This window comes from Polypterus senegalus, chromosome 9 (assembly GCF_016835505.1).
Source record: "Polypterus senegalus isolate Bchr_013 chromosome 9, ASM1683550v1, whole genome shotgun sequence".
In the NCBI taxonomy this organism is placed as follows: domain Eukaryota; kingdom Metazoa; phylum Chordata; class Cladistia; order Polypteriformes; family Polypteridae; genus Polypterus; species Polypterus senegalus.
The window spans coordinates 84,019,379-84,042,578 of record NC_053162.1 but is presented as its reverse complement, the minus strand read 5'-3'; the positions used below and the strand labels follow the sequence as shown (position 1 = coordinate 84,042,578).

At 35.1% G+C, this 23,200-nt stretch overlaps 1 protein-coding gene across 6 annotated transcripts in view; it reads left to right on the top strand.

The window, feature by feature from the left end:
* Positions 1–23,200, top strand: part of wwox (WW domain containing oxidoreductase) — a 1,268,497-nt gene that overhangs the window by 4,987 nt on the left and 1,240,310 nt on the right. For all 6 annotated transcript variants that reach the window (XM_039763360.1, XM_039763361.1, XM_039763363.1 and 3 more), the window contains exons 3-4: positions 6,597–6,654; positions 14,038–14,216. In XM_039763360.1, the coding sequence (XP_039619294.1) occupies positions 6,597–6,654; positions 14,038–14,216 (237 nt within the window). The remainder of the gene's footprint in view (positions 1–6,596; positions 6,655–14,037; positions 14,217–23,200) is intronic.

The following is a 23,200-nucleotide window of genomic DNA, read 5'->3' as shown; positions in this document are numbered from 1 at the left end:
AATGTTTTCATACAGTAAATAAAAATAGCTCTTTACTGTTATCTTTGTTTACTTTGCTAGAGTATAAACAAAAATGTGACTAAATTAAATTATAAATAAATGCCAAGATTCCATAAATCTGGATGAAATGAATATTTTAACACTGCATCTACGGTTACTTATTTTTTTCAATCATAGATTGGTATGATAGACTCTCAATGCATACATGTCATGATAAGTATGTCAGTGTTGTGTTATTAGTACTGTGAGTTTTTCATTAGGTAAATGGGAAATAAATAATTTGATGCACTGAATTTATGCCCTTTATCATGCAATTCGTAGCACTTTGGAAAGCTTATAGCTTTTCCAGTTTAGGAATAGTATGAGTAATTAAGGCCTTGGTCCTTTTAAGTACTGTTCTTCAGCATACCTTAGAAACAAAACTAATACAGTAAATACTAATTCATGGTGCATTGTTTTTGAATGCTGTAGTTTCCTTGTTGGGTAGGAAGATCACAGTTCTTCTAATTTTATCTAGAAATCTAAGTAAAATGAGTAGAAAGGTGAAGTCATGCCACTAAAAGGTAAGCAGACCGATCTAAGGTACAGAATAAAAGAGACTTGAAAAGTTAGAAATTATCTTCCACTTTGTGGTGTTAAAGGAGCTGGCAGTGTCTTTTTTGAGCATGAAAAATGTTTTGACAAGTTAGATAGATAGATAGATCTTTATTGTCATTGTCACTTTTACAAAGGAACAACAAAATTGAAGGTGCAGTCGACAAGGAGAGAAAATAATAACAAACCGAATAGTAATGAAAGTACTTTACAAAATGTACAAATTGCACATGTTATATATACAAATTGCACTGGTTGACTTAAGGTCTATATTGCACACTAGGAGAATGATATGGAGCAGTTTTATTCTGAGTTCAGGGCCATGATTGCTTTTGGATAAAAGCTGTTTTTAAGGTGGTTTGTCCTGGTTTTCATTGCTCTGTATCTCTTGCCTGATGGCAAAAGCTGGAAGAGGCAATGACCAGAATGTGATGAATCCTGTGAAATGGCATTGGGAGGTGTAGATTTGTTCCAGAGTGGGGAGGGTACAACCAGTTGTTCTCTCCGCTGTCCTGACGACCCTGTGGAGCGGTTTCCTTTCTGAGAAAGTACAGCTGCTGTACCACACACACAGTCTGTACGTAAGCACACTCTCGATGAACAAGTGATAAAAGGCAAGGAGCAGATTTTTGGGGAGACAGTTCTTTCTGAAGATTCCCAGAAAATACAGTCTCTGCTGCACCTTCTTCAGCAGCTCCTTGGTGTTGGTGCTCCACGTCAGGTCATCCTCCAGCTCAGTGCCCAGAAACCTGAACACTGGGACCCTCTCCACACAGGCCCCACCAATGATAAGTGGCCGGATGTCAGTTTTGTTTTTTCTAAAGTCAATAACAAGCTCCTTCGTTTTTGTGGTGTTGAGGAGCACGTTATTGACTCTGCACCACTCTGACAGCTGCTCCACCTCGTCCCTGTATGCCAGCTCACCCTCCTTGCCCGAGATGAAGCTGATCACTATCGTGTTGCTATGGTGAGTGGGGACACAGTCATATGTGTAGAGGAGCGGGCTGAGCACACAACCATGCGGCATCCCAGTGTTGAGGCTGACAGCAGTGGAGGTGTGGGGACCCAGCCTGACCCTAAGGGAGCGACCAGACAGGAAGTCCAGTATCCAACTGTAGGTGAGGGATGGAAGTCCCAGATCTGCCAGTTTGAACACCAGTCGTTGTGGGAGGATGGTGGTAAACGCTGAGCTGAAGTCCACAATGTGCAGGGATCAGAAGATGGGATGTTTGATCAGGCTGGTTGTGTGCTAGGGGTTTAGCTCTATAGGCCTGTCTGATGTATGTGTACAGCTTGTCCAGTGTTTTTACTCCCCTGGTTGCACACTATATGTTGATGGAATTTGGGGAGAACTGCTTTCAGATCTGCATGATTAAAGTCCCCAGAAATGTTTTATGAACAGCCTCAGGATACTTGCTCTGTTCATCTAAATGATGGAGATGGCAAAATATTTTACATATTATTTTAAAGAAAAGTTTAATTAACAGTAAAAATCTAAAAGGAGTTAAAATGAGTGTCAGTGTAATTATCCTTCATTGGCTACAGTAACAGATAATTAGGGCAAAACAACATTAAAAAATTACTGGTTATTGAAAAAATATAATTAAGAAAAATAAAATATTGTCTGTATTACATCAGCTGGTTTGGGAAGAGATTAGCTGACTATAAATAAGTAAGTCCTTGTTGAAGCAAAAGAAAATTTAAAACAATGTGTTGCTTTTAGAACTACATAAGTTAATTGGAGTGAATGAGCTTACACTACCAGAGTTGCATACCTTCTTCTGACAAATATAGTAGTATCTGATATAGTAACATACACAACATAAGATTCTACTACATTCTACATCACCCTTGACCAGGTTTAACTGGGAATGCACAGAAAGTATATGATATTTTGGAACCTGAAGGAAAGATTAGATTTATTTAATGCTGAAAAATTATTATTTTGTGTGGAACAGCATCAGTATAGTTTTCCTATGTATACAGCAAGCATTTAAGCTCACTCTCTCCCTCCCTGATTACAGGGACATATGTTTTATCATTGTCTTTGTCATTTTTGCTTTGTGCCCTCCGCCACCATATCCTATCGCCTGTGGGTGAGGAGCAAAACCTTTAGTTTCTTCAAAAATTTCGATGTCCAGTTTTTGACAGATCTTGACAGTTTAGGGTACCCTGATACCGAAAACATTGGTATCTTGATGATGAGTTTATGTTTATCTGTGTGTCACAGTTTCTTGAGGATGGTCTTAGAGCTGAAATGGCTGGACGGAAAAAATACCAAACTCGAAACTTAAGCCTGTTATGGATTGACATCAGCATCAGAGCGGAAAATAATTACTGAAATGTTATAGAGTAGTTTGGATAACTTGATTCCTAGGACGCAAAGCCTAGTGAAGCTCACGTCTGAATTTTTTGAGGTCCAAGTAGGTACCTCCACCAAATCAGATTGCTTATATTGTTTCTATACTTTGCTCTACTGGTCCCCTGTTGTAATATTGGAAGATTTTGTACGATGGTAGACTTATTAATAGAAGTGAATACTTAACTATAGCAGATTATTAGTGTATGATCATACTGTATGTCATATGATATCTCCATGCCAGGATACTTAAGCGCCTTCGGTATTTAAAATGTTTTGAAATACCACCATTTTTTCATTCTCTTCATTTCTAGGTACTGAACTCTTACCAAGCTCAATTAAAAGTGAGATTTCTTTAACTCACACCCTTCCACCTAATATTGCCTTTGGGGATTTTAACAAGGAATTACTTAATGTTTTTTTATGTCTTGTGTGTTTTAATTTTTTATATGCAGGCCAAATGCTTTTTTAATTAATTAAATAAAAATAATGTAAAAACAACAGCATGCTTTGAAAAGTGATAACATTTAGAAAGCATAAAATTTCCACATTTTTAATTGACTATAATTGTATAGTTAAAGAATGATTTTAAATCAGCAAAAGTAGAACAATAACTCAGGTTACATATGTCTCCTTCATGGTACCATGTGTCTTTATGTTTAATAGGTCATTATTGCCAACGTTGGATGCCAGTTTTGATAACTTTAGGCACAGGTTCTGCTTTTACCTTCAGCCAGTTCCCTTATTTATTTTTTTAGTGAAGGATGAAAGTTTCCGAACATTGGCAACTCTGTCCAAAAAAAATCTGTTTGCTGTTTATTAATATAATAATTAAGAAGGAGCCTGAGTTGCTTCGAAAGCTTGCATATTGTAATCTTTTTAGTTAGCCAATATACTTTGCTTGACTTCTCATTATATTAATAACACTAAAATGGAATGATATTATTAATATTTATTAACATTCATCCTTGTTCTTCATTGTATATTCTTCTGCATTAATGTGCCATCATTTTTAGAAAAGTTTTGGCACATCAAACAAACTCTTTCAAGATTAAAAATTAACTTGGTGGAAAGGACCAGAGAGGGACAGGAAACTTGCTGTATAACCTGCTTGAGAGGTGGGGTGTATTGGGTGAGAAATGAGAACTGTAATTAATGTCCTTGGCATCCAATCCACATTTGATCACTGTCCTTCTGTGCAGTGCTTCTGGGAGAGACCCCAACTGCACATGACGCTGTAATGGACTAAGTAGGTTATAAAAACTGGATGAGTGGACAGATGACTAAGTATGGCTATTGAAATTTTAACTTGTGTTTGAGATTCAACTTCTTCAAGGTTATCTTTCTTATTTGAGTACTTTGTGTAGTAAACCATATCACTAACCATAAAACTGTAACAATGCAAAATGCACCAAATAAGTGTAATATGGCCATAGCAGAAAAAGGGCCATGTCACGTGATAATTCCTCCTGCATTTGAAATAAACAAAGTAAAGAACAAAATAGCAAGTGTGAAAGTCTTCACCCAAAATAATGAAAGACACTTGTGTGTACTGCAGTTTGTGTATTCTGTGAGTGAATGGTAAACACAGAATATTGCTGCAATTATTATAGCCTCTTGCTATAATGAAAAATTTGTATGAATATTTTTGAGAATATACAATACGGCTGTTCTTGAGTAAGATTAGGGGAACCTTTAGTCCTTATTTTGAATACGGAAAATGTCTAGATATACTGTATATGATACCCTATTTTTAGCTCTCTTAAATTATTTAATTAAGTTATTGAGTTAGTTGTCATTTATAATTTATCACATATTTAAAATTGTTTTAATGATTTTTGATATTCATAAAGTGATTTATTATTGTTATTGTACTTTTACATTCTTATTAAAAGCATAGTCATTGAAGTTGAACAACTAAACATTTCACTGCATATATACTATATGTATAATTTATATCTGAAAAATAAACTTTTTGCATAACATTTCTTTGGGGAAGTGGCTAGAACTGGATGAACAGAAAAAAATCAAGACAATACAATCAGCTTATACTAGCAGGCCTAAATAACCACATCTTCTTATAATATATTAACATTTACAAAAAGAGTATGCATTTTATGTATTGTGACAGATAGGGGGCGCTGTTGTCACCTTGAACCCTCAGACCAGACGCCAGACACCAGATAAAAGTCCAAATATTAAATTTTTTTGTACAATAATCTGCACAAAGCACCCTCCACTCCACAATACTCATTAACTGTAACAATAATCCAATCAATAATCAAATCCTCCACTCCCAGACGCATTGTCACCCTTCCTCCCAACTCAGCTCAACACTGGGATCTCCCACAGACCTTTTTATAGTTCTTGACCTGGAAGTGTTTCTCTCTCTTTGTCCATGTGACTTTGCAACACTTCCGAGTCAGATAAAAAAAATGTCTTTTTCTTCAACCCGGAAGTACATCATTTCTTCTGTCCACATGACTGGGACGTACTTCCGGGGTGTAGGGAAAATATTCCTTGAGCCTCCCTATGGCGTCCTCTGGCGGCACCCATGGTATCCAGCAGGGCTGTGAATAAAGACTTCATTGTCCAGGATTCCCTGCTGGCATTCGGGTCACCTCCATCTGGCAGCTTGGGGGTATTGGCTGGGATGAATGGCTGACCATATACCACAGTATGTAAGGTTTTTTCTCACACATGTACCAGTTGTGGAATACCGGTGGTGTACAGACAGGCACAGTCCAAAGCAATACACATTTATTACTCAAGGGAGCACTTTTCCTTTGCTCCCCATCTCAATACAGTACATCAAGCACAAAGCACACGATGCTCAGTCCTCTTCTTCCTTCTCTCTTTCTCTGCTGCCTTCACTCCTGTCCCAGCAAGCTTTGTCCACCTCCTCCAGACTCTGGCTCCCTGAATGAAGTGAGGCAGCTCCTTTTATTCAGCACCTGGGAGTGCTCCAGGTGGTTCATCAGGATTACCTGGAATCACTCTCAGGTGTGGTGGAAATCCATTGAATGGCTCTGCGGCCCCCACGGAACCAACAGGGTTCTATCAAACTCCAAGTTCCATTCATGCCCTGTGGTTATCCGTGGTGCCACAGCCGCCAAGGATGACTGCCCTCTAGCGTCCCAGGGGAGGTAGTGCCTCCCCCGGGTCCTTCCATCCATTTAGTGTCCCAGCTGGGTAATGGCTGAGGCCACCCGTCACACAGCATTATCTTATACCAGCTTAGAGTTACCAGTTACATTTGTAACTGTTACAGTTACCAAATAACGTGACATTCATGTCTTTAGAATGTGAGAGGAAAATGACTGTAGATGAGGGTAGAACATGCAGCTTTCACACAGGAATTTAAACCTAGAGGCTAAGGTAACATTCCTGACCAGTATGCCACTATATACAATTAAAAAAAATTATCACTTTTAAATTGCTCCCTGGGTTGGTGGAATTGAGTTGTAGAGTACATGACAAAATTATTTCTATGAAAATAATAATGAAGTTTTCATGTTCTCTACTTGGGTGTCAGATTTTTTTCCTGTTTCTTATACATAGCTGTATTATGTTGTTAGTTTTTAATGTGTTTCTATATGTGGTACAATATATGCAATGAATTTTTTTTTTTTAATCTTTTAAGATTTGCCGTATGGGTGGGAGCAAGAAACGGATGAACATGGACAGGTCTTCTTTGTTGAGTATGTATTATTTTTATTCTTATTCACACCCATCTGTGAACTGAACTGTATTGAACATCCTGTGCAACAATTACAGAGAAATTTCATCCTTAGCTCAGCACTACCCAGTTTTTAATTGTGATTTTACCATTGACCTTGGAACCTTGTAATCTAAATGACTACATTAATTTGGCAATTCAGCAGAAAGCCTGCTTTCTTTTGATTTTAAGTAAATGTGGTCTAAAATGTACATTATGCACTTTGAACACTATCAGCATGGCACTGCTAGATATAAACACTAACGTGGTGAATTGCTTGCGTACTGAAGTGACTTTAGCTGTAGGTGGAAGTCCCATTTTACTTATGGTGCCAAGCAAGGTTATTATAGTTTTGCCTTTTTATATTAGTTTTTATTTCTGTATTTTTTCTGACCTTACTTGGAAATTCAGTTTAGTTTTAGTTTTCCTTCATCATGTATTTTTAGTTTTAGTCAAGTTTTTATTTCACAAAGACATTACTATTTTATTTTTTATATACTGTATATTAGTTTCAGTTTTAGTTTTAGTAATTATGGCATGGAGCGCCTACAGAGTTAGTTTTGTGTCACAATCGCACAGAAGTGTACACTTAACAGATTTGGATATGAATTTAATGTTAGTGGAAGGTTACTATACTGCCTGGTTTATTATCTGGTTTTATTTTTGTCTGATAAAAACAAGCATAATCAAAACTAGACACTGAATATGAACAATTTTACATAATTTTATAATTTTTAAAATATTTTCTCATGAAAATCACTGGGGCTTAGGAAGAACAGGGCTGTTAGACTTTGCCACCTGGCTGTATTGAGGGAAACAAAGAACAACAAGCATGTAGTGTCAAGGTTAGGGGTGGTGAGTCTTGAATAGACCACCATAAGAACAGTAAACCCATAATGAGCAGGGCAAGAGTAGGTAATAGGAGTACGGACAGGCACAAAACAACAGAGACAGCGTTTGAGATTAAGAACAACATATACATTATCTAAACCTGTTTTTCCAGAGTAGGATTTCAGAAAACCTGGAGCCCACCACGGCTGGTTTGGATGCAAGGCAGGAAAAATCCCTGGTATGCAATATATATGATAAGGTTGATGTTAAGAACAAAAAGAATATGATATTTCAACCATCTATTTTGGGAGAGAGAGAAAAACATTGAAAAAAGGGAGACAAATATTTTAAAATATTCTGCTAATGGATTACGTTCACAATATCAGGTATTTTGAGTTGTGAATATGAACTAAAAAAAATAAATTAATAAATCTATACTAATAAAAGGCAAAGCACTCACTCACTCACTCACTCACTCACTCATCACTAATTCTCCAACTTCCCGTGTGGGTGGAAGGCTGAAATTTGGCAGGTTTATTCCTTACAGCTTCCTTACAAAAGTTGGGCAGGTTTTATATCGAAATTCTACGTGTAATGGTCATAACTGGAAGCAGTTTTTCTCCATTTACTGTAATGGAGATGAGCTTCAACGCCGTGGGGCGGAGTTTCGTGTGACATCATCACGCCTCCCGTAATCACGCAGTACATAGAAAACCAGGAAGACCTCAAAAAAGCGCTTAAGAAAACATGCATTATATAATTGAGAAGGCAGCGAAACAATAAGAAGCGAGCGAGTGACATATACAACCATATTCATGAGTTCTGCTACTTCGGAAACAAAGCACGATGTAAACCTACACTTTAAATTAAGTTCATAGACATGCTGCCGCTGGCGTTTGTAATTTAGTGCCCACCCATATAAGGCCGTCCGTCAGCGGCAATCCAATAGCAAACTGCCACGGGTAAATATTCACGGGTGAAGGACTGTGCTTATGGAGAGGAAGATGAGATGGTCAGGGTGGTGTTTGACACAAACTCAGCGAAACTGCGAGAGAAAGTTTTAAGTGCCAGGACTAAGGTAACATTAAATACAGCCATGGACATAGCACGAGATGGCACAGCACAGCTGGGAACTTCGATGCATGTACACCGAGTGGCTCACGTGAACTGGCGCGTGCACAGATAAAAGCAACAGTTCCAAAAGCTGAACAAAACCGAATTACACAATTGAAAAGGCAGCAAAAATATGAAGCGTCTGATAAGCATATTCATAAATCCAGCTACTGCGGAAACAAAGCACACGGTGGAAAAAGTCAATGTCCGCTAAAGGAAGACAGTGTAAAAAACCCGTGCATGCAGTGTGTCAGGTCTCAGATAAAGAAGAAGACGAGCTGTATATTGATGCAGTAAGAAACGAATCGATGAATGAAACCTGTCATCTTTACAACGATTGACAAACACGGAATGTAACTTGAACACAACACATCCTACAAATACGAACCTGATTGAAAGAAATAATGATAATCAAATCCTTGATGACAGCAACACTCAGTAACATTCACAAAACAAATACTGTATATTGACAGTCATGTTACGTTATTTTTAAAATGTTCCCTTTTCTTTTCTACCTTTTTTAACACACTACTTCTCCGCTGCGATATGCGGGTATATATATATGTATATATATATACCGATCTACATACTCGAATAATGGATACTTTATTCGCCATCAATGATTGTTTTGGTAAAGCCATACTCAGTGTATTCATTAGATGAGCGGTAAAAAGTAAGAGCGAGGGAGGATGACTCATTGAGGCATGCAGGCTGTAGTCTTGCGTCAACTCTATCTGAATTGCGAGATCACATTTGAAAAATATATCTTTTCAAGTTCTATTTAGTCCATATGTGTCAAACTCAAGGGCAGCGGGCCACATCCGGCCCGGTGTGTAATTATATCCGGCCCGCGAGATCATTTTATATGCTGTATTATTGTTATTAATGGCCCGGGTATATGAAGTGCTGGTAACACAATAAACTACAGATCCCATAATGCAGCGCTTCAACACTTACCGCGTTAATCAAGTCTACCATATGATGCTGCAAGTTATTGCGAAGCTAGAGTTATTGCGCACTGAGTTTGCACGGCGCTTTGGTGACTTTGAAGAACAAAAAAAGTCCGTCTACATGCGGCTCGAACCTTGTGCATGTTTGGTAGCACATATCTGTGTGAGAAGCTCTTCTCAGTGATAAAGACTAACAAAACAGCACACAGGAATCGCCTCACTGATGAGCACCTGCAATCCATCCTGAGAATCTCCACAACACAGAACCTCACACCAAACAGAAGCGAACTTGTGGCCAAAAAAGATGCCAGGCGTCCAGCTCTAAAATGACATATGAGCAAAGACAACTGAATGATTTGATTTGTTATTGCACGTAAGAGCGGGAGTCAACCGTTTTAACAAACAGCGTATTGCACTGATACTGAAATAGCTGTGTGTGTATGATATGTATATATATATATATATATATGTATTTGTGTGTATATATGTGTGTGTATGTATGTATGTGTGTGTATATATGTGTGTGTATATATGTAGATATATATATGTGTGTATATATGTGTATATGTATAGATATATATATATATATGTTTATGTGTGTGTGTGTAAATATATATATATATATATATATATATATATATATATATATATATATATATATGACAACAACACTCATCACTCACAACAGTGACAAAACAATTACATTGACTATCAGGTTACGTTATTTTCAAAATGTTTCCTTTTCTTTTCATTGCTTCTTTAACACACTACTTCTCCGCTGCGAAGCGCGGGTATTTTGCTAGTATAGAATAAATGCAAAAAGCAAAAAGTAGTTTTTCATCATTTGTCCGACTCGCTACCTTTGTTTGTATCGCTTCGTTGCTAAACGATGTTTTTAAAGCAAAAGTGATTGGTCAGTAACAATATACTGATCTTGTATGATGACCTAGTCAGTCTCTCGATCGACGCCGTTTTATTTTTAAAAACCGGGAGTGGTTTTCCCTCGACTTTCTTGTATACTCAGATATGGGGATGGATATTTGAGGAGTAAACTGCAAGACAATGATTATATTTTTATATTATGTACATTAAGGAACCATCAACAACAAATCAAATTAATAATATATTGAACAATTATTAAAAAAGTAAAGTTGAATAAATCAGACTCTGCAGCTGTATAAATAAATTAAAAAAAATCGAGTATGTGTTCAGGTAAAGTACCACTTCTGGGTGATGGATTTGGCCCAAAAGTTAATACAGATCTACAATTGTGGTGTAACAACCACATGCCGAATTTCATCCATCTATCTAGTTACATTTTTGAGTTATCGTGTTTACACACGCATGCAATTCCACAAAACAGTATTGTTGGACAGTGGTTAGTCTATAACGTCAAGATTCATGAAAATATTGAGGTCGAATTTTTTAATGATTGCTATACTTTCTGTATACTTTGTATATGAGAAAGTAAAAACGATTTCTCCTGTGCGAAGTAGCAGCAGAACTGCTGTCAACAAAAAGCAGACACCTGAGAAATAAACTGAAACGTTACTCACTCGTGATTTTTCTATGGTAAACGTTTTGTTGACCAGTACATTCTGATTTCAGCCATTTGAATTACATCGTGATATACAAAGAGCACAAAGAAAGGCGGCACGCAAATCGCTTTCTGTTTCTCATGCTTTACGCACCCGCACTCAGCTTGATCTGTCACCGCAAATGCTGTGTGAACTGCTGCCAGCTGCTGTTCACTGGATGAATATATGCGGGCAGCTCATGGTGGATGACTTTCTGTTTTAGAGTTAAAACTTAGAGGGTTTAAAGACTAACGGCAAGAATATTCATTCAAAAACGAAAACTAAAAATATTTTAGTAAATAATTTTATTTCAGTTAGTTTTTCCAGCTACTTTAATAGTTTCGTTTAGTTTTAGTTTTTCATTTCGGTTTTGTTAATTATTTTATTTCAGTTTACGAAAATGCTTTTTTAATAGTAGTTTCAGTTTTGATTTTAGTTTTCGTTAACTATAATAACCTTGGTGCCAAGCAGAGTTGGGTCATGGTGCAGCAGTCTATTAGCCAGCGAAAGTGCTGTGAAGAAGCTGTCTGTTGTTATGGTTCTGCCTTTGTCCAGTCTAATAGCGGACACGGGACATTGTATCTTTGGTTGCCGGTACAACAAATAGTAACTGAGCAGGCATCAACCACAGTACCAACTGTGGTCATCGCTGCAACGCAGAGAGGGAGATGCAAGTTCGTTGTACCATGAGAACGTCACTGAGAGAATAAAACGGAATAATAAAAAAAAGTGGTAACTTTTACAAGTAGTGAAAATTTATACCGGGTGATACAGACTCAAATCAAATGTATGTTTTTATTATAGTAATTAGAATAATAGAAGTTCACTACTCAAAACACGGAGTGCCAGGACTTGAACTGGCAACCTTTTGGTTATAAGACAGCAGTTCATACCTCTGCACCATCCAAGAATACATATTAACTTTCTGTTGATTGACATTTGAGCTTGGGTTTGTAACTCATTGACAGCAACATGTAAACTGAAAGATTTTAATTATATTTTACTTTGGTTATATTCTTAAATTAAAGTGCATATGTTTATTTGATATTTGGACTAAAGTCTTCATACATACATTATATTCTTCATTATTAGTATTAAATGGAAAAAGTTTCTGTTTTAGGTATTTGTTCAGCATTTCTTGCCTCGCATTTCCTTTCATCCTTCACTTAGCCAGATCTTTGTGGACACAGAACACACATGAAATGCATGTGTTCCGAGTAACGATATACTGTATCATTTACCTTATATAACTCCAGGCAGCTCACATGCAGATAAGTGTGATGTATAAGAGCTCATAGTTCCAAAGTTTTGATGGGTGGTGTGGTTTTTCTCCCACATCCCAAAGATGTGCATGTTAGTTTAATTAGCATCTGTATTTTGTAGGGAGCATATGCTTCCTGAAAAATATTTTTCCTGTCATGTTAACCTAATGCTAGCCCAGAAATGCTCACATGCACCTGAAAACAGGTGGTGAAGGACAAAACATGTTCCAAAAAAATAGCATTTAGCTTGACTTATAATGCTAATTTAACTTTTTGAAAGAAAGGGCTATGGAAGACACCTCAGCGTCATCAGGAAAAGAAAAACAAAAATAAATATTTTGTCTGAGGCTTAGGTTTTGCCTCTTCGAGTTGCTTGGTTCAAAGAAATGATGTAAAGACTGCATGACCTCTGACAAGACAGAACTCAGATATTGAATTATTATGACAAATAGAGAGCAGCAGGGAGTGGTAACTGCCCCTGTGTATAATCTTATTTACATATTTTATAAATTATACAATTCATGGTTGCTCCTTCTTCCCACTCTTTTTCTCTATAATTAACAATTGTGGCAAGAGTGTATCAATAATGGTGAGTATAGGAGTCAGGTGAAGAACTTGTTTCTTGGTGCAGAAAGAATTGTCTGCAACTAACTATCAGCAAAATCAAAGAACTGGTTATTAACTTTTTCCACACCAAAGAGCCTGTATGTCTGGTCACTATTCAGGAAGTTGATGCAGAAGTGGAACACTTGTGCAAGTAGTTGACGGTCCATATCAATGACAGGTTGGACTGGTCTCATAACACAGAGAAACTGTATAAGAAAGGGCAGAGGAGGCTTTTTTCTTTGGAGACTGTGTTTATTTAATTTGGGTGGTGACATCCTTCACATCTTCTACAGCACTGTAATGGCCAGTGTGATCTTCTACTCTGTGGTGTGCTGGGGTTGTAACATCACTTCAAGACAGGCTAGTCGAATCAACAAGCTAACTCAAAGGGCAGGCTTAGTTATGGAATGCATTCTCGACTCCCTGGAGGTAGTAGCAAAAGAGAGAATTAAAAGAAATTTGAGTTCTATTATGAACAATACTGCACATCCTTCCTTTGACGCACCAAAGTGTTATTCAGAAGAAATGTGTTAAGAAACACTACCGTGACCCATTTATACCAATAGCAATACACCTGCATAATGCATCACTGTGACTATAACTGCCATGTTAATTTTTCTTCTTTTTTAGCCATTTTGGTGTTTACTCACATGCTCGGACTATAGTGTGTATATTTATATTTATGCATATTTATGTATTTATGTGTATTTATGTATTTATTTAGATATATATATATATATATATATATATATATATATATATATATATATATATATATATAGAGCTATAATAGATAATTAATATAGATAGATATAAATATGTAATAGAACTATATATATATATATATATAAAGGGCTTCTGTAAAAAGCCAAATATCCCTCTGGGGAGAAATAAATTTATATCTGTGCATCTATTTTAATCCTGCAATTTAACCTTATAGATAAGTAAAAATGTCATCTGAATAACTTTAACTTTGAGATTTGTATCACTTGTTAAGTATTTTTTCTCATTATTTCTTGCTATATAGTCATATAAACAAACGAACCACATACCTTGACCCAAGACTGGCCTTCACTGTAGAAGATACACCTGAAAAGCCGAGTGTCAGACAGAAATATGATGGGAATAGTACTGCTATGGAAATACTGCAGGGGCGTGACCTCACAGGAAGGGTTATCCTTGTCACAGGTGCTAATACGGGCATCGGTAAGTTTCAGAATGAAAGCCAATGAGCTTAAGCAAAAAAAATCCAAACTTATTATTAGTTTTTTGTTGTATTGTTTAAAAAATACTATTATAAAAATAATTGACACATATAAAAATTAAACACTGTAGGTTTTGGAAAATATAACTAAATTAATAAATGTTTGTGTTTTGTACAGATCTTTTGTTGACATTAATAAACAAATATCCTGTATTTTAGTTTATACCGTTTTCTCTTGTTACTGATCCTTAGACCAGAAACTGTTTCAAATGTACAAAAGTAGCCTTTTTTAAATGTATTAATAACATTAAATGGTAATGCTAACTAGGCACTACAACAAATCATAACTTAAGAAAGTAAATTATTCCTAGTTCCCGAACAATAATTCAGGCCATTTGCAATTCTTCCACTGAAATTTATACAGTACTTCCTAAAATCAGTAATTAATTATCATTATTATTGCTTAGCTTTCATCTCCTTTAGTCTCACATGATTTGCTTAACACTATGACTTTATACATAAATATTTGTAATTCTTGTTGAGTTGTTGCTTTAAACCTTTTAAAGTCAAATCAGATTTTGTTTCAAACAGGGGTGTTCTCACTTAACTATATGATGGTTTGTTTCTTCATATTAGAATACATAATTAATGCAAGATACTATATATACTCAGGCCTTTATGGTTGGATATGAACCCAAATTAAGTAATTAAAAACAATGTTAAGTATTTAAAGAAAGTGTTATTAACAAAACTATTGACCATGAGGACATGGAAACACAAGGAGCAACATAGGACAAAGTAAATAAACATTTCTAATAAAAGATCCTGGCTGCCCCACTGAGACAAAATATAAATTATTTTTGCCTCTTTTTAATAGCTGAGGCTCCTTATGTGTTTGCTCACCTACAAACATAACACTATCACTTCTGTTCTATATATTTCCAATACATTGTTCTCTCTACCTGAAATACTTGAACACAGTTCCAATCTCTGTGCTGACTTCTTTCACTGTAGACTTTTGTTCTGGCAAGGCTAACTGAATTAGTTAATGTAGTTGTAAAGATAATGCCAACAAATGTATGTTGTTCAAAACATTTTGTCTGTGTTGAGGTTCTTCTAGACCTTTAGGTAACTAAAGAATTTAATCAGCTAGGAGTTATTTAAGCCTTGGATTGTTCTGGTCTGAAACCTCTTTCTCTTTTTTTTTTTTTGCTCACCAGCTGTCTTTTTCCATGATTCACCCTAGCTTGGATTTGATTTGATTTTAGTATTATTTGTGTGTTAGACTTTTAAGGCAAACATGTCTAATGTTTTTCTAGTAAGTAGGGACCTGGGGGCTCATGTATAAACGGTGTGTATGTACAGAAATGTTGCGTACGAACGTTTCCACGCTCAAATCGCGATATATAAAACCTAAACTTGGCGTAAAGCCATGCAGATTTCCACGGTACCTCATACCCTGGCGTACGCAAGTTCTCCGATCGGTTTTGCAGACTGGCGGCACCCAGCGTCAAAGCAGTGCTACTGTTCCTGTTTGGTTACCCTTTCTTTTTCAGATCCACATCCCTGACGCAGCTTTATAAATACACTGTAATTAACCGCATATTGTTTATTAGTTTAATGCATCTGATTGTAATTAACCAGTAACACTATAATGGTCCCCAGAATGGTCAAACTATTCTAAATGCAATAGCTGCTTTAGCATTGTTACTCTCACTGTACCTTCTTCTTCTTCTTCTTTCAGCTGCTCCCATTAGGGTTTGGCACAGCGGATCATCTTTTTCCATATTACTCTCACTGCACCACTCAGAGTATTTATATCACTGCATCTGAGTGGGGAATCAATGTACAGACATCGCAGTTCAGAAACAGTTTTATCCCAAGAACTATAAACGTATTCAGGCAGTCCATCAGGTGCTCCTTGTAGAACTGTTTGTGCTTATTAGTACAATTACCTCAGTGTAAACTTGCGATACAGTTATAATATTGCACAACCTGAGCCACTTTATAAAGCGCATATTTACATATGATGACGATATCATTTTTAAGATGAAATGCAGCAAAATATGTTTATTATATTATACAAATAAAACTTTGACTTCATTTAAATAATCTATAACGTTTAATAGGCTTAACGTCTATTACAGAGCTGATTGTATGGCGATTGGGTATTTGGAGAAAGAAAAGTAAGGACAGGACTTAGGGGTTAGTATGTTTGAAAGAGACCGTACTGCTACAATAAAGTATTTCATCGAAGGTCGTGCATGGCGCAGCAAGCATCTTGCATAACACATAAACAATCACTGCACCACTGTGTTCCCATGTTTAATAACATGATTTAACTCTTGTCATCATGAAAATTATATCACATATATATCTCAGTATTTTGATTATTCAGAGAGCTGTAATATCACAAATGTAATGGATTCTGTGTCCTGTTGGAGGAAGAGAAAGCCCAGAAGTACGTAGTGATTCACACACACAAAGCAAATAGAAGATCAAACACAAAACAAAGCATTTAACGTGCTACTTTAGTTACGATGGGATTTGAGAAACTAGTAAATTAAACGATTTTAAGATGAAGTTTATGCTGTTTTACTTTAATGACAAAATAAACTACGTGATTAAAGTGGAAATTTTGAGATTAAAGTTGACATTTCCTGCTTTTTTTCCCCACTGTGTGCCTATTTTTTTGTGTGTACCCTAATAAACTTTCATTTGACACTCAGACGGTGGGCTATGACTCGCCTTTTCACAGCGACTTTGATATCTGACAACTTCTTTTTTTTATTTCGGATATTTGCGACATTGTGAACTTGAGGTTTCAAGTTCCTATGACACTCTGTCACTCGATCAACTTCCTTTTGTTGATTATATCACTGTTTAAACCAACAAATAGTATGTTTTTCCTTGCCTCCACTTGGTATTCGCTGAAATTCTTCTATTTTCGCTTGTGGTTTTCCCATTGTCTTTTCACATGAGGCTGAGCTTAAGGGCTGTTTATATTGATTTGCATATTCAAAGAGGCGTAATTCTGGGAGGATTTGGGGCGGAACAGCAGGCGCATGCACGTGCGTTACTTTTCACGCTGACCAGGATTTATGTAGCGGAAGAATGTGGAAGTTTGCATACTCACAGATTTATGCATCTGGATTTTTCTGTGCGTACGCACATTCCCGCTTTTGTGCTTACGCCATGTTATAGTGTGAGTTCTACGCATGGCGTTATACATGAGGCCCCTGGTTATTGCCAGTTTTCAACATTTCTGACTGATCTGAAAATCTTTCAGTTAGCAAGGCAACAGATTAAGAATTCACATGTGATTTTGAATTGATTTTATTTGTTTTATTCTGTGTTAGTCTAGAGGTAATGGTCTGCCTAAATACTAACTAAATTCTTTCTGAGAACTCTTAAGAGGTCTGTTTTTTAAATTATGAAGTATCTTTGTTTTCTTACATTCAGTATGCTATTTTACAATTAATAAAATAGCTGGACAAAAATAGCATTTTAACCCATACTACAGAAAAGCATATAAAATAAAATAATCGTGGTGCTGCCTCTTGCACCAACTCTGTCCCTATTTCCATAGGCTTCTCTTGAGTATTCCAATTTCCATTCACATCCAAAAAACATGCTTAACAGGTTAATTACCTGGTACATATGTGTGTGTGAATTTGTCCTGTGATGGACTGGAATGACATGCAGAGCTGGTTTGAACTTTGCTAAGATGCCTTTGGAAGTTTAGCAAAAAAATCTGAATTTATTAATAGTGCAAGAAATAATTTCAAGTATACATTTTTGCACCCTTAAGGCATTTGGTTTTAATAGCTATATTATGTATCTAATCAAATTACTAACCATATAAGGCATGGAAAAATTCAGAGCCATTGTACTTAAGAAACACACTGATGAGCAAAATGCTTAACCGAGAATGACATCATGTATACAGAATCTGTATGTTGGTAAATTGTCTGCCCTTTAAATGAAATAGGCCAAGCTAACTATTTTTATGAAAAAGGATTAGCACAGGTTTGAAGACTGCCAAATGCAGTTACTGGATTCTTTTCTTTAACTACATTGATCATATACTTGGTATTAATTACTGGGCAAGTGCTTCATTTCTGTATGTTTTTTTTCCTTATAATTTGCATTTTTAAAGGCATGCTACCAATAGTTTCACTTTATGCGCCCCCTCACTTTGAATAACTATGGCATATTTTTAGAAAAAACATTTTGTCATAAGAATTCTATTGACACTGTAGGACTGACGTTTTAATGTTGTTCTGCAGGTGTTGATTGCATGTGTAGACAGCAGAGGGCTGTGTTGCATAAGAAATACAGGAACATTTTTAGTAGCCTTTATCAGTTAATTATTTACATTTTATGAATGAACATACTGGTTATGCACTAGAATTAGTGATTAATTATTACTGAGTCAAATATCGTTTTTGTTTGAATTGTAAAATTGCACATAAATTGTAATGAAAATATTACTTTGTTTTCATTAAATATTTTAATCTTGTTTCTGTTTAATGTGACAGATGTTAATAACTTTTAAATAAGAATATGTATTTAGAGCCAAGAATCTTTAAAAATAAATTCAGAAAAATTGTAGTATTTTATAGCTAACTAATATGTCCATCCTAAAATTTAATAGTGACAGAGAAATTAAGCAAATTGCAAAAAGTGTTTTTCTTCCTTAGTATACTGAAACATCAGTATGCCAAAAATATATATTTTTTAATACCTTTATTACTTTTGAATTAAATGTTATATGTCTTTGAAATTATACTTTGGCTGGTTATTTTAGTTGGTTTTTAAAGATCAGTAGCAGATGTGCTGTACTGTTTCTTCAGCTGCATATCTTAAAGGAAAGGCTGATACTATATTACAGATCACGAAAGTTTTTTTTTTTTTTTGGCTGTATTGAATTTGGCAGAGGAAATTTGGTTCAGACAGCTTTATGGACAGGAAACAGCTAATTTGATCAGCCTGTTAGGTGTAAAGTGCTAAAATAATTCCTTTGCTTGCCCTCATTTTGTAAAAACAAGTTAAAAGCCAAAAAAGGATATGTTGGCTTCTTTTGCTCCTTTTTAAAAATCACTTCCCTTTGGAAATGAAGGGAAGCACCTGAACCTTAAGGCAAGCTATGAAGTGTATTAAATACTAAATGCTGACTTTATTTTAATGAAGACTAAACACTGAAGTAACATTGCACAGTATCTGGCATTTATATAAACATTCATCCTTTACAGTCAACTGTTGAGTACTGCTGAGTACTGTTTTATGGTCCTAGGATGCTGGAGCATATCCAAGCCAAATTGTGTAGAATCAAGACAAACCTTGGAATTAGTCCCTTGTATGACACATTCTGTCACAAATCAGACCATTTAAAATAGTTAACCTAACATTGTATTTGAAATGTTGGAGGAACGACAGTATATTTGGAGGAAAACTTACACAGAAAGCATGGAAAATCCATATAATGACTGACCTGAGATTCAGAATTAGTCTTTGAAGTCCAGGTGCATAAACACTGACCCCTGTGCCACCATGTCATCCTTATAAAAAATATAGTAATTTTATTATATACATTCATATATATGCCTCTGAAAAAGCCCAAGCAGAGCAGAGTTATGCTTTTTTGTGGTAGTTGGAAAAGGTAGGAAAATTTGGAAGTGAAATTTTAAATTTATTTATTGTGTGGGTATGTGTATATGTGTGTAGAGATGCAAAACTTTTCAGAAAGACTAAAAATTTGCCTTTTTTGTTATAACATAAATCAATAAGTATTTGGTTTTAATCAGAATTAACACATAGTTGAATAAAAATAAATTTTACACTCTTCAGTTTTTCCAGATATTCACTGTGTCTGTCTGTAAATACTTTTTTAGTGATATTGTTTGAAAGCCTGTACATAATATTGATTATCTTATTTATTCTTCCTAGTAATAAATTTTAATCTTCCCTCTCCTCCGCTACCCATTTTCAAATCAACTTAATACAATTCAGGCTTGTGGGTTGTTGCAAATTTTGGTTTCAATTATTACGTACAATGCAACTGTAGGTTCCCTATTTTAAAAGCACCAGATGGCAGTATTTGTCTTTTTATTGCAAAGGAAATGCTGGTATTGTTCTTGTTCAGAGTAGATAATCTTTTAACTTGGACATGATATAATATTTTTACTGCCTGCAGAAGTTTAAAATGTAGCTTATATTCTTGGTTTCAAAGTTTGGTTATTAACCAATATATTATTCATGTAATTTTCTTCCTTTAATTCTTAGATGTTATGTTTTTCAAATAACAATATTTCCAGTGTGTGGTAGTTTATTTCTGACTTGTGCTTTTTAACAATTATATAATTTTAAATTTTCTTCTCTTACTTAATGTAAGTTTTTTTTGCCCTAATGAAAATACTGAGAAAATGGCTTTGCCAGATTTTTTACAAGCTATCAGCTGTAACTGTAATAAGAAAAGCAATAAATGTAACTACCATATGTTTAGGTATAACGCCTGATCAGTAATTTTGATCTGTAAAGGCAGAGAGCACTATGACTTATTGGTAAGCATCGTCTGCTAAGTTTAGTTTTGTAACTTTAAAGCACTTGTGAGGTAAGTGACAAGCCAAAGACTCTCATAGAATTTGTTTTTGTGTGATAGAAGTACATTTCTATTGAAATACTTTTATTTTGTCACAACATGATACTTTATAGGAATTTTAATCAGGAAGCACATGTTTGCTGCTAACTGAAAAGCACTGTATACATTTGAGAAAGTGTTTTTACTTTTTAATTTATGGTTATGATTAGTGGAGGATAAGAATGGGAATAACTTGCTGTAGAATAAGCAGTTGAAGCACAAGGCAGAAATGTATTTAGCATAATAAATCAAATTAAGGAATGTTATCTTATATAGGTATTATTTAGATATAGTTTTTCAAGATTTACATAACTAAATGGTAGCAACAACAATCATCATTTTTAGGAAATGGGCTTACAAAGCCAAAATGTTTTGTTAGTTCCTGTATCTCCATTCATCTGTTCTACATTAACCTGGTTTAGAATTATGGAAAGCTGCAATGAAATTGTTTTGACAGTGGGAAGAAACCAACATGCAAATTGGACAGCAAATCTGTACAGACACGTACAGTGATAGTGAACACTGGATGTAACACTGCTATGTTTTCCATTATTTCACCCTGAAAAATGTGATAATGTGATATTTTTGTATTATTTGGTTAGTCATTTTCACCCCCAAAACTGTGTCAACATGATACCTGACCTTGTGCATTACATGCAATAAATATTTAATTATTTTTGTTTAATTTGTAGTCTGTAGTAAGTGGCTTATTGCACTGAATTTGCTAATCTAAGAAAAGTCTTTTGAAATTTAGCTTAGTAAATAATATTTACTGCAATATATGCCAGTTCATATATGCTTTAAAACATTTTCCAAACCTTTTGAGTTTGGCTGAAGCCTGTTTTTCTATGATTCAGATTGTTCTTAATATTTATTAATCAGGCCCTTCTGAATGTAACTAGCAATTTACAAGCAACTTACTTAGCATAGTGTTACAGATCTGTCCGTTTACAACATTCTTGGCATCCGCTTTCAGAGTGTTTCTGCAGAGTAAAAATGCATGAATGTATTAATTAATCCTATTCCTTCAAATTGCCTTGGAACTTTAATTAGTGTGCTGCTATTCTTGCAAATCAGTAAAGATTGGATACACAGTCAATGTTGGGGTGTTTGATGTACTTCAAAGCATTTCCAAAAAGAAAACCGTATTTAGAAAAAGCATTTAACCGTTATACCTTTGCAAGATGATCAAAAAAGTTTAGCTATCTTGCTGGCTGTAGCAGGCACATTAATTAAGATCAATAAGTTTTTATTTTATATAGCTCCTCACTCGGTGAGGACATCGTAAGACTCACCTTCAAATTGAATAGCAAGAAGCTTACTGTAGCTAGTGTTTTAGACCTATTTCCTCAATTGGAATTTTAAATATTTAGTTAGTAAGTGCTTATAGTTTTTATTATAAAAAATTGAAAAGAGAATATTTAGGACTGTCTTCATCTGGATGATGGTTTAGTTCATATATTTAAAAATTATTATATGCAAGTAATTCAAAATATTAAACTGTATTTTAAAAGTGGCGTTTGCATGCTCCAAGATCTTGTTCAGTGCAAGGTTTTAATAAAATCGTGATCAGTAGACTGATGTCATTAAAGCTTGAAGCCTTTCATATTTTTTCTGACTTAAAAGCTTTAAATAATATAGCAGTACCAGTTTCTATATTTTTTTAAGAATTACTGTATTTTTAACTTAAAGTTTAAATCTGCATTTCCAGGAAAATATGAATAATATTTTAGAAGCAATTTTAATCTTCTGTTGATACTAAATATAGATCTTTTAAAATTAGGGTGCAAAATCTGTAACCTCTAACAGCTTCTGACACACATTAGTTATCAAAGTTTCTCCTTATGACCCTTGTACAGAATGACATTTAACAAATATTTAGGGATAGTGACTGGTAATGCAATTATTTTGCATCCAGTGGGAGTTTTTTTTTCCTCCCAGATGAATTTGGCATGTTCTTTTTGCCCCCTTTTGTCTTGAGCACCATCTTGCCCACCTATTGCCCAATTACAATACCCAGCAGTTATTAATTAAATCGTTAACATATTTACCTAATTCAAGATATTTTCTTACTTTAGCTCAGCTATATTTTGAATTAGGATAGTGATGTACTAGCCGCAATACATGATATCTTACATATCATGGCACATTCAGAACTTTCTATAACATTAATTTTAATTAAAATATATATTTTTTAATAATTTCAAGGTTATATTTCATCAGAAGCAAATATGGTATCTACCCTTTTTGAGTTTCTGCAGTATTGCATATTTTTATAGTGATTTTTTATGGATAATAATAGTATATTCAAGAGGAAAGACTTAGTGGAAAAAATACGACCAAACC